A 12,986-nucleotide genomic window follows, 5' to 3' on the forward strand; every position below is an offset into this window, starting at 1 on the left:
CTTTGAGAGGACAACTTGGGAGCCAAATGCGTTTGTGCAAAGAAACGGAGAGAAGAAACTCAAGTCCTTTAACCGTTTTGGGTAACAAGACATCCGACATTGAACTTAACCCAAACCGGTTCACATTCGAATCGGTCATAATCGGAGGTGCACCGGTTACCACTGTGGAATGTATATATAGAAAGGTTATATTAGTCAATAGTATTGCTCTGTAATACCTAGATCACGTCGTATATATATTGTAACCTCTGCACTCAATAATATTAAGCTTCCTATTCTATATGGTATCAGAGCCTCCAGTTCTAAAAACTAATCAATCTCAGCCGCTTTTCTCTTTTTCTCTCCTCTCTTTTCGATTTTTCTATCTCTCCAATGGCACCTCTGGCTAATCACGACACTGTGATCACCATTGACAATGTCAATCTTCTTAACATCAACATGTCTTACGTTACGAAACTCACGGCATCCAACTTTCTCATGTGGAGCCGTCAAATCCAAGCCTTGCTCAATGGCTATGGACTCGCTGGATATATCACCGGCGCAACTGTCATCCCACCTGCGACGATCACCACTGCAGAAAATATCACCGTTAACCCAACCTACACGGCTCATCAACGACAGGATCAACTCATCTACAGCGCCTTGCTGGGTGATATCTCCGCTACTATCCAACCCATACTCGCTACCACTTCAACGTCTGCAGAGATCTGGGAGAAGCTCTCGGCCACCTATGCGAAACCAACTCGCGGCCATATTCAACAGCTCCGACAGCAGGTCAAGCAATGGAAGAAAGGAACAAAGTCCATTGACGAGTACCTGCAAGGATTCATAACCAGATTCGATCAGCTTGCCCTCCTTGGGAAACCGCTGGACTTGGAGGATCAGCTTGAGTTCATCGTGGAAGGTCTTCCTGACGAGTATAAACAAGTCGTCGATCAGATACAGGGTCGTGATTTCCCGCCGTCGATCACTGAGGTCCATGAGAAGCTGTTGAATCAAGAAGTCAGACTGCAGGATATCACACCTAACTCTGTCCTACCGATCTCGGCTAATGTAGCTCAGTCTCGCCCTCCTAGCAACAACAACAGGAACAATAACTCCGGCAACTATCGTGGTCGCTACAACAACATAAACAATAACGATACTTATCAAGCACAGCAGCAGTATGCACCACAACAAGACCAGAGTTCCCGTGGCTACCAAGGGAAGTGTCAAATATGCAGCGTCTACGGTCACAGTGCAAGGCGATGCCCTTAACTTCAGCAGTTAGGCGGGTACAGTCACACAGCACCACATTAGCACTCGCCCTCACCAGTTCCATGGCACCCTCGCGCAAACATGGCAGCCGCAGCGTACAATCCAAACAATTGGATTCTTGACTCTGGCGCTACCCATCATCTCACCACGGACTTGAACAACCTGGCGCTTCATCAGCCCTACAATGGTGGAGAAGAAGTCATCATCGCAGACGGCTCAGGCCTACCAATTTCGCACACTGGTTCCTCGATTCTCCCTACCCCTTCTCGCTCTTTAACCTTAAACAATATTTTATATGTTCCTAACCTTCATAAAAACCTTATCTCTGTTTACCGCCTGTGTAATTCTAATAAGGTGTCTGTTGAATTCTTTCCTGCCCACTTTCAGGTGAAGGATCTCAGCACGGGGGCCCGGTTACTCCAAGGTAGAACTAAAGATGAGCTATACGAGTGGCCAGTGACATCATCCAAGCCCACCTCACTCTTTGCTTCACCCACGTCTAAAACCTCTCTCAACTCTTGGCATATGCGACTTGGACACCTAGCTTTACCTACTTTAAACACTCTTGTTTCTCAATTTTCATTGCCTATTTCTTTGCCTTCTCAAAAACAAATCCATTGTTCCCATTGCTTAATCAATAAAAGCCATAAATTGCCTTTCTTTTCAAATACAATAGCCTCAATCAAACCTCTTGAATATGTTTATACCGATGTCTGGATGTCCCCAATAACCCCAGTAGACAATTTCAAGTACTATGTCATCTTTGTGGATCACTATACTCGGTTCACCTGGCTATTCCCTCTTAAGCTCAAGTCGCAAGTTCATGCTGTCTTTATCGCCTTTAAATCACTTGTGGAGAATCGATTCAATGAGAAGATCAAAACGCTATACTCTGAAAATGGCGGCGAGTTCATTGCCTTGCGTCAATATCTTCAAACTCGTGGCATCTCACACCTGACATCACCACCTCACACTCCCGAACACAATGGGATTGCCGAAAGAAAACATCGCCATATTGTGGAGACTGGTCTCACTCTTCTCAGTCAGGTGTCCATGCCTCCTTCATACTGGTCATATGCATTCTCAGCTGCGGTTTACCTTATAAATCGCATGCCCACCCCTATTCTCAACCACACTTCGCCTTACGCCAAGCTCTTCCAGCAAACACCAAATTACCACAAGCTCTGAGTTTTTGGATGTGCTTGCTACCCATGGCTGCGTCCGTATGCAAACAACAAACTCGAGATGCGATCAACTGAGTGCACGTTTCTTGGTTACTCTCTCACACAGAATGCATATCTATGTCTTGATCGCAGCATTGGCCGAATATACACATCTCGCCATATTCAGTTCAGTGAAGAAAAGTTTCCATTCTCAGCAGCCCCATCCGCTCGCGTTCAACTAGAAACACCACCATCTTCATCCTCTCCATCCTTTATCCCTCTCAACCTGATGTCTCACTCAATGCCACTCGTACCAGCTTCATCGGTGCCTCCCCCGGGCAGAGATTCTCACCGCCGGCTAACACCCGACGTCCCATCCTCTTCGTCTTCACCGACGAATGATGCTGTGATATCTAACGATAACACACAAGTGGAACCAGGTATTGAATCAACAGCACCTCATTACAACGCTCAGGTATCTCCTCAACCCTCTTCTCAAACAGGTCAACCTGATCCCACTCCCATGCAGCCTACCTCAACCGTAAACACTGACCCAACGCCTACCACAAACACACAACCACAACAACCAACCGATCCCTCACCAGCAAATATTCATCCCATGCGAACCCGTGGTAAGAACCAGATCAGAAAACCAAACCTTAAACACTCCCTTCTCACCATAAAAACTCAAAAAGTCCCACCAATACCAACTACCGTAACCCAAGCCATGCGAGATGAAAATTGGCGAAATGCCATGGGAGAGGAGATCGATGCCCAGATTCGAAATCGCACTTATGAGTTGGTGCCACCGCGACCTTACCAAAATATTATCTCTACTAAATGGGTTTACTCTTATAAATATTTTCCAGATGGCACTCTGCGAAGACATAAGGCTCGTTGGGTCGCGCGAGGATGCAAGCAACAGCAAGGTCTCGATTACTCTGAAACATTCAGTCCGGTGGTTAAGTCCCTGACCATCCGCCTTGTTCTCCAGCTAGATGTCCCACGAGCGTGGCAAATCAAACAGCTTGATGTTAATAATGCCTTTCTTCAAGGCACTCTCTCCGACGAGGTCTATGTTAGCCAACCTCCTGGATTCGTCGATAAAGATCGTCCTCATCATGTCTGGCGACTACGCAAAGCCCTCTATGGCTTGAAACAGGCGCCCCGAGCATGGTATCAAGAACTGAAAACATTTCTCTGCTCCCTCGGGTTTCGTAACTCTCTAGCCGATACATCGTTGTTTGTGTACAACAATGCCGGTCGAGTTGTGTACTGCCTGGTTTATGTTGATGATATAATTGTTACTGGGAGTAGCGATGCTCTTGTTGCAGACTTCATAGCTGCCTTGTCCCATCGATTCTCTCTCAAGGAGCCCACCAATTTGGAGTACTTTCTCAGAATTGAAGTGACCAGAACCCCACATGGCATGCATCTTATGCAGCAAAAATACATCACAGATCTTCTTACTCGAGTGAACATGGCTGATGCTAAGCCGGTCACATCGCCAATGGCCACTACTCCAAATTTGTCTTTACAATCTGGTATACCGGTGACGAACCCGGCCGAGTACATAACAGTGATTGGTAGCCTCCAATATCTAGCCTTTACCAGGCCCGATATTGCGTACGCGGTGAACAGATTGTCACAATTCATGCATCGCCCGACTGATCTGCACTGGCAAGCTGCCAAACGCGTCCTTCGATATCTCGCCAGAACAGTTTCACATGGCATTTACATTCGTAAGGACTCACCTCTCTCACTTCATGCATTCTCTGATGCAGATTAGGCCGGATACGTTGATGATTTTGTATCTACTAATGCCTATATTCTCTACCTCGGCACAACTCCGATTGCTTGGTCGTCAAAGAAGCAACAAGGAGTCGCACGGTCATCTACGGAAGCGGAATATCGAGCTGTTGCTAACACAGCCTCGGAGATTCGCTGGGTATGCTCTCTCCTAACTGAGCTTGGCGTCACACTACCACACACACCAGTGGTCTATTGTGACAATGTTGGAGCCACGTACCTATGTGCAAACCCGGTCTTCCACTCTCGTATGAAACATCTTGCTTTGGATTATCATTTCATCCGCGACAATGTGAGTTCTGGTGCTTTGCGGGTCTCACATGTATCTACTCATGATCAGCTAGCTGACGCTTTGACAAAACCATTGCCTCGCACAAGGTTCCTGGAGCTCTCTAACAAGATTGGAGTTCGTGAACTCCCTACATCTTGAAGGGGTGTGTAGAATGTATATATAGAAAAATTATATTAGTCAATAGTATTGCTCTGTAATACCTAGATCACGTCGTATATATATTGTAACCTCTGCACTCAATAATATTAAGCTTCCTATTCTATAACCACCAAAGCCTTAACCATGTTCCTATACAACTCCGCAATCTTGGAAGCCACAACGCCACCGTAGCTAAATCCGACCGGGACAAACTTATCCACGCCAAGGATACTCATAGCCTTAACCATAGGACAAACTTATCCACGCCAAGGATACTCATAGCCTTAACCATACACTCGGCTTGAAACTCTGGTGACCGGTCCGGTTTATCGGTGTAAGACCCACCGAAAAATAGCAAGTCCGGTATGTAAACAGAGTATCTCTTTGATAACGAACGAGCTTGAAACGCCGACGTCATTACTCCGTCTCCGGCGAAACCGTGAATGAGTAATACTGCTGGTTTTGCTGGCTTCCCGCCGGAGTTTTTCGGTAACCAGAAGTTAACCTTTGTTCCTGGTTCGGTTTCTACGGTATGTGGAACAAGCCCGGCTGATTTCACGATAATGCACATCGACGATCTTAGTGCAACCGCTAAGTTCACCTTTTTTTGCTATAACCTTTTATTTTTTTCTGTTTAAGATGATCAAACATTCTTTTTCATGTCTTTATAAAGAGAGATATGTTCTTCTTCTCAATAGACATTTAATGAAAGTTGCAATCATAATCTCATGGCCATGCCTGATAAACAACACACTGCCACAATGGGTAGCTCCATCACCGTTGTCCAGGAGCAATCGATTTGTAAATATTTTTGGAACGTTATTATAATCAACGGTATATTTTCAGTATTCATTAAATTCATATAGTTGTGGTGACCCATGCTTAAAATTTTCGGTAATCATTTCAGATACAATGTATATATGAGAACTTAGATGCTGAGTGAAGTTTTATTGTGTATGATTTATGATATCAGAGCACATGAAGGAAAATATTACAAATTCTAATTAAGAATAAAAGTTGTCACGTTTACCTTAAGCGTTTCTCCTCCAAAATATCATGATCGAATAAGATGGCCCCATTGATACTCCAACTGCTACGTACCGACGATACTATCTCATAAAGTCACCCAGCTACTCTGCGTACTCTTCTTACATACCCTTTTAACATAGGCATTAAATTGCATGTCAAGTTGTATTAAGCGATGCAATAATTTTGAAGGCGGATCCAAAACCTTGAGCACCAGCAACGCAGAATCTCTTATAGTCTCTAAACTAATTTTTATTGATATCTTAATAGCATTAAGTGACATAATTAATTTTCACTTTTGTAAATATAATTGGGCTAATAGGAAAATATGGACTGGTGTAGATATAGTTTCTATAAAACATTTTAAAGTTTCTTTGCAGTGACATTTTCTATAGTCTCTCTCTGACTTTTCTGTTTTAATTATTTTTTTGTTGAGATACTATCTTTAGAAATCATTAATAATGCTCTTATACAGCAGGGGCAAATTTATTTCTTAGTGAAACTAATAATATATTCTTTAGTATATATATTAAATATTTGTAATTTCATGCTTAGATTCTCTCCGTTTCTTAAAGTTAATTTTTAATATCTGTTTTCACAAAATAATAAATGTTTTCCTGTATTTAAAATTTGTTGGTGTAGTTAAGCACATCCGGATCAAAACTCATGGTCAAAGTAGGATACACATCCTGGAAAGGTTGATTATAAAGTACAAGTATCATTCGTTCACTTCCCAAGAGAACATTCACAAAGTCATGAAAAGTAAACACAAGTAGCTTCATAATAAATTTAAATTAAACAAACTTACACAAAGACCCAAAAGAAAGCAAAACATTCAAATATATATGTAAATAAAGTAAAATTAAAGAATTTGGACAAGGCTAAGACTTTAGTCTTTTATGCTAAATGTTATCCAAGGCGACCTTTTTAAAGGAAAATCTATGAAACGATAATATTCATCACATCGTAAAATCGTGGACAAGGCTGGTCCGGTCGGTGACGTTAAGCCTCCAAGACAAGAACGGGTTGGCTGTGGCGTCATGATTAACCTCTCTGACGTCGTCAACGAATGAATATTCGTTATTCTCCGGCGAGTAATACGGGACTTTATGCTGTTGGTGGTGAATCCAAGGTGACGGTGAAACATAATGATTGTTGTTATAATAATTTGCTCCTCCATGATGATCGGAAGTCGAAACTCCAGCCGCCGTTGATCCTCCGCGAGAAGTCGAGATCCCGACGGTGGACGCACGTCTCTCTTCCTTCTTGAATCGGATGCCACACGCATTACATAATGACTGAACAAATCAAAATCATAATTACTATTTATAACAATAATTTTTCGTTTTAAGTAAAAAAGAGTGTAATATAAAACCTAATTAACTGGACTATATAGTACTTGTTTTTTTTGACAACATAGTATTTGGTATTACATGACTTATATTGGGTATATATATGTACCTTGGGACCTCTTGGACCGTTTCTCCAGAGAGGAGTAGAAGTGGTATCGCAGTTAGCGCAACGGCGAGGGAGGAGGTAGCTGTTATCTCCGCCGCTGCCTTTCTTGGCACCGTGCAAGAAGTCCCAGCCTAATCTGTTTGAGGTATGAGAAGAGAATCTACGGTCGTCGTCGTCATTGCAGAGACGAGTAGATGGAGTTCCAAGTGAGAGAGTACAGTCAACAGAAGCATTAGGAGAGGAGTGATGGACGACGTCGTTTTCTGATGAGAAGAACATTGAGAAACCCATCACTAAACGTTAGTATAGTAATATTGGAAACCCTAAAAGTAAATCGTGTTTTGAGAGATAGAACGAGAAGTGTGTGTGTGTGTGTGTCTTGTGCTGTGTTTAATGTGTTTGGTAGTTATAAGGAAACGGTGTAGGAGGAGTCAGCTAAAAACAAAGGAGTACACGTTGCTATTGTGAAGTGGAGACAGGAGAGTATTTACTATTTATAGAGCTTTGAGAACTCGACAAAAAGAGCAAAGTTTGGTCCCGGTCTTATTACATATGTAATGTGTGACTGAATCCATATTGTTACCTTTTTTGGGTTCGATTTACATGTGTTTTCTCCTTTAATTTGTCTAAAAAGATGATACAGTGAATATGTCATTGATTCAGTTCTAAGAGGCTTTTGTTGAAGTTACTCTATTTCATTTTTATTGGTGGTCCAAATAATAGCTCGAATAATTTATTAATTATTATAAATTTATTCACAAATTTATTTGTTTAGCACCTTAGTTGTTCCACTATTAATTTCCATCATTTTTAGCTAAAATGAATTTTATACTTTTAATATTTGTATTGCTAAATCTTTTATCAAAAAAAAATATATATATTTGTATTGCTACTATAATGTATTCCTAGGCGATTTTGTTAAAAAAAAACAACAACATGGTTTTACCAATGAAATACTTCAGTCTTTTATATCATGTAGCAGAAACAAATAATTAAGTAGTTATTACTCTAAAACAATACTTTTGTACGGACGAAATGTTGTTTAACACTGCTAAGCAAACTATAATGAATCAAAAAGAGAGCGTTAATAATTAATTAAATGGTAAAGTAAGTAATAATAATGACAAGTTCAATCTGCAGTTAAAGTGGGAGAGATCAGAGAATGTAGTCAAAAGAGGACCACGCGACTGGGGGATGTCACGGTCTTCTAAGGATCTGGTCTCTCTCCGATCACAATCATACTCCATACCCGAATCTCCAAGCCCCCTTCTACCACACGTTATCGCTTGCTTCACCAAGTCGGCCAGTAATATGCTCTCATTTTTGCATCTGTATTCCTTTTTATATACTATGTTATAATATAATGGTGATAACGTTCACCGCACAAAGTTATAATGTACCACGCATTTTATTACTATGTGATAAGACTAATGTTTATGTCGTTCAAAAACGCCATTTTGCAACTAGTGTCAAGAATATATAGGGGGGATATCATCTAAAACTCGTTTCTAATTTACTCTTAGTTTATACTCCCTTTGTTTCATTATAAGTGTCGTTTTAGGTTTCGGCACACGGATTAAAAAACAATTAATTTTGTACATTTTCTATAAAAAAACACTATTACCTATACACCTAATTATATTTCAACCAATAGAAAAATAAATTTTGCATAAAATTAATAAATTTTTCATTGAAAATCGAAAACGACACTTATTTTGTAACAAAAAAATTCTCTAAAACGACACTAGGGAATATGTCTTAAGGTAATGTCTTGTCTAAGTGATATGCAATTATGCATGCACATCCCCTGAATCCGACTCGAGACAGACTGCGCATATATATAACTAAAAAGCTGGTGGATTTGGCGGGCATTCTCTTCAAAACTATTTTTCATCTTTTACATAATTATTTTTAAGAGTTTTAGTATAGTTCATGTTTATAAGAATTGCAATGTATGTGCAATCTCTTTATATAAAAAGACTGGAATACGAGGTGTATCATTTTTTCCATGTAAGTTTTATTTTTCATGTAAGTTAGATAAGATTAGATAGATTTGTTCTTATGAACAATTTTTTATTGAACAAAACTTAAGTAACAAAATGAATAGTTGACAAAAAGTATTAAATTTCACATAATCTTGAAATTATTATACGATTTCCAATCCAAATAAAGATTTTTCAAAGATTTCACAAAGAAAAAAAAATATTTACTACCATTTGCTTTTAAACATAAACATTCACCATACGTTTAGTGGTTGAGAACTTTTGAGTGCATCTGAAGATATTATTGTCACGATTGTAGCCAATGCATGAGAGATCTTGATCGCCAAGATTGGAGCTTTTAAGGAGCTAAGGAATCAAACTAGCCAATGTTCAAGTTGGAAGTGAAATATAAAGAATAAAGGTAAAGGTGACCCAAGTGAGATGCTTTGTAATGATTTTAAAAGCAATAACATTGTGATCTTTCTTTAGCATGACGGACGAGAGAGCGATATATATAAATTCTATTGATTAGTCAAAGAAGCAATCTCCTACTCAAATTTGAAAAGCTACAAAGAGAATGAACCCATCAAATGAGTACACTCACTAGCTCTAAGCTCTTATTTTCTTAAACCCTTTATCTTCTTTTTCTTTTATCTATTTTTCTTTTATCTCCAAGAACAGAACTATATATTGTTCTTCTTTTGCAAAAAGTATTTTTTGTATCAAATATAATATATAGGTTTCCAAGAATTGAATTTGATCTGAGAAAAATAAACCATCTACAGTAGAACCTCTATAAATTAATACTCGATAAATTAATAATCTCGATAAATTAATAAATTTCGTCGGTCCCAACTCGGGCCGGTGTAAAATATGACATAAATCGATAAAATAATAAGATAATAATTTTTTTAAACTCCCATGCAAATATATAGTCCCATTAAAATCATAAATTAATAATCTATCTCTACATATATTATATATAAGTACACACTAAACAGTATATTGTTGGTTTTATATTCACAATGAAAATATTTTTATTTTTCTTAATATTTTAATATATTTTGATAATATTTAGTAAAATTATATCGAAAACCACATAACAATTCTATAAAACATAAAAAATATACACCAAATAAGATAATAAAATAATATGATAGTCAAATTTATTAATTATAGAGATATTAATTTACAAAAGTTTCATTATTTAGATTTCTTATTTTAAGATATATTTATTGTAAGATAAGAAAAAAATTTGATTTTAATGTATAGACATTAATTGTTATTTTTTTTGAAATTTGACATTTATATTAATTTTATTATATTATTTGATATATATGATATATATTGCATAGAACTTAAATGTGATTTTAGATATAATATTACTAAATCTCATCAAAAATATTTTAAGTGCTAAGAAAATATAAAGATAATTTCATTGTGAATATAAAACAAACAATTTAATAATATGTTTTTACTTATATAAAATATGTATAAATATAAATTATTAATTTAAAATTTTAATGGGACCATATATTTACAAAGAATTTTCTTAAATTATTATCTAATTATTTTATCGATTTATGTCAAATTTTGAACCGGTCCAAGTTGGGACCAATAAAATTTATTAATTTATAGAGATTATTAATTTATCGAGTATTAATTTATAGAAGCTCTACTGTATATCAAACATGTAAACTTATTACCTGAATATTTTTATGACATTTTTTTCTTGGCTTCATTAAGTTTTATGGGTTTGTATTATTAATTTATTATCTTATATTTCCTCTTGTTTGCAATGGATGTTCTTATAAAAACTCTTATAGCCGTATATCGTGTTATTAATTTTGAGTCAAATGTTGGATCGGATTTTATACCATATTAGATTTTGTGGCTTACAAAAACTGAAAAGAATTGACTAATAGTTTTTTTGGTGCAAAAAACGTGGTTTCACTTTTTTGCCGGGAATCCAAACATTGTAAATAGTCTCTCCCAGCGTGAATTGAACTCATGTGGTGGTAGTTGAATAATAGTTCATATATAGTAACTATTAAGTATTAACTAAAGAAAAAAGCTTATGATACACACATAGAAAAGTAATTTATTTTAATTTTTACATTTTTCTACAGAATTGACTAATAGTTCTTATGTGTGTTACAAAAAAGAAACTAAAATTTGATTTGGAACTTGTAATGAAACACCTGTTAATAAAACACATCTAGTTTACACTTGTTTAACAAAAACAGTCAAAAAGAGCTTTTAGATACATACAATAAGCTTGTTGGAGGACGTGTGCCGACAAAGATGAACGGACAAAAATACGTATAACCGGAAAGAGAATGATGAATATAAAGATTTAAACAACATCAACAGACCCAGAGAGACGGGGAACAAAGAGAATCGGATCGGTCTTGAGATTGATGTTTTTTTTATGTTCAATTGAGACGACCACACCACTTTCCCAAAAGATGCTTCTCTCTCTCACACGCACTTGACACTTTGCTTCGTTGAACACGAAACCTAACGATTACTACCCCAAGACACAAAGTGTTCGACTTTGTAATTTCACATTACCTTGTCGCATCTCTTCACTCACGTGACTACTAATATTATTCTAATATACATCATTTGCATGTATATAATAAGTGACTAAAACATTTCTTGGTATGTATAAAAATCATGGCGCCATGCATGCAAAAAGCTAGAGCAATTGATAACTAAATACAAGGTGGTTTCGTTACCGACTAAGCACAACTAACATGTTTTTTAGGGCGTATAGCAAATCCAAAAATGAAAGAAGAAAAATGTAAAATTAAAATAAATTACCTTTTCTATTATAGATGCATCAGAAGAACAAGATCAAACTGGTATGTTTTCCTTTCTCTACTAATAATGTCTTAGCTATGGTGTTTAATTGTCGTTTTAGATGAGTCGACCATATATATGCAATTTAAATTACTAATAGTCATTTAAAATTACCTTTCGAAAACTACTAATTAGGCATGGGCATTCGGATAACCGGTTCGGACCGGGTCGGGTTTTTCGGATTTCGGATATTTCGGAACTAGAGAAAATGGTACCGTTCGGATAATTTAAAATTTCGGTTCGGTTACGGTTTGGTACCTGTCGGATCTGGTTATATCCGAAGTAACCAAAATATTAACGGATTCGGTCCGGTTTTTAGTATATACCAAACCATTAAACCCGCTAGAACCGAACATAATCCAAAAGAACCGAAAATAACTATTACTGAGAACTCTACTCTAACCATTATCAAACTATTGAAGACTTAATTCAAGCATCCAAAACTGATGCAATGAACAAATAAAAGCCTAACAAATACCATTTTGAATCACCAAAGGTACCAAACCAAAGTTGAATCTCCAAAATGAAAACAAGCATATCATCCGTTTTGAAAAAAAGATAGCATCCGAGAAAAGCAAAACCAACATAAGTTCTTAAAAGAAAACAGAGAAACAAAGCAAGCAAGCAACAACACAACTTCAGTCTTCAGACCACCTTCTTCTTCCCCTTCATCTCCATCTTCCCCGAGTTCCATACATTCTTCTAGGTCAAGTTTAGAGTATCAACTCTACATATATTACAAGATTGTGTTACAACTTAGAATATGTAACATGAGAACATAAAGCAATATAAGAATTAAGAAAGAAGAGAATGTACCTTTCTCTAACTTGTCATGTAGCTCAACCTCAGCTAGCATTTGAGCATTGGTAACACGTTTCTCACATAGATTGATATCAGCCTTCATCCATTGCTCTGTGCACATCAAGACTTCAATCATGTAGTGTGTCAAACAACTCCTAAACGGATCAATAAGCCGACCACTGGTGCTGAAAGCAC

The 12,986-nt window shown here is 37.4% G+C and overlaps 2 protein-coding genes across 2 annotated transcripts; both read right to left on the bottom strand.

Moving 5' to 3' along the window:
- Positions 1 to 4,775: 4,775 nt before the first annotated feature.
- LOC125583235 lies at positions 4,776 to 5,230 on the bottom strand. The gene is made up of 2 exons (XM_048749870.1): positions 4,949 to 5,230; positions 4,776 to 4,898 (listed from the first exon to the last, which is right to left on the bottom strand). Exons 1-2 carry the CDS (start codon positions 5,228 to 5,230, stop codon positions 4,776 to 4,778), a joined length of 405 nt encoding a protein of 134 aa, XP_048605827.1.
- Positions 5,231 to 6,443: 1,213 nt separating this feature from the next.
- Positions 6,444 to 7,616, bottom strand: LOC106386110 (GATA transcription factor 19). The gene is made up of 2 exons (XM_013826002.3): positions 7,147 to 7,616; positions 6,444 to 6,983 (listed from the first exon to the last, which is right to left on the bottom strand). Exons 1-2 carry the CDS (start codon positions 7,432 to 7,434, stop codon positions 6,645 to 6,647), a joined length of 627 nt encoding a protein of 208 aa, XP_013681456.2. The 5' UTR covers positions 7,435 to 7,616; the 3' UTR covers positions 6,444 to 6,644.
- Between the last annotated feature and the right edge of the window lie 5,370 nt (positions 7,617 to 12,986).

Source organism: Brassica napus, chromosome C3, assembly GCF_020379485.1.
Source record: "Brassica napus cultivar Da-Ae chromosome C3, Da-Ae, whole genome shotgun sequence".
NCBI classification, from domain to species: Eukaryota; Viridiplantae; Streptophyta; class Magnoliopsida; order Brassicales; family Brassicaceae; genus Brassica; species Brassica napus.

Bases quoted from the DNA above. Each gene is read 5' to 3' on its own strand.
- LOC125583235 (XM_048749870.1), bottom strand. From the start codon at position 5,230: ATGTGCATTATCGTGAAATCAGCCGGGCTTGTTCCACATACCGTAGAA. The intron at 4,899-4,948 runs GTTAAGGCTATG...CCTATGGTTAAG, and splicing joins AGTTTCAAGCCGAGTGTATG to GCTATGAGTATCCTTGGCGT.
- LOC106386110 (XM_013826002.3), bottom strand. From the start codon at position 7,434: ATGGGTTTCTCAATGTTCTTCTCATCAGAAAACGACGTCGTCCATCAC. The intron at 6,984-7,146 runs GTACATATATAT...TGATTTGTTCAG, and splicing joins ACGGTCCAAGAGGTCCCAAG to TCATTATGTAATGCGTGTGG.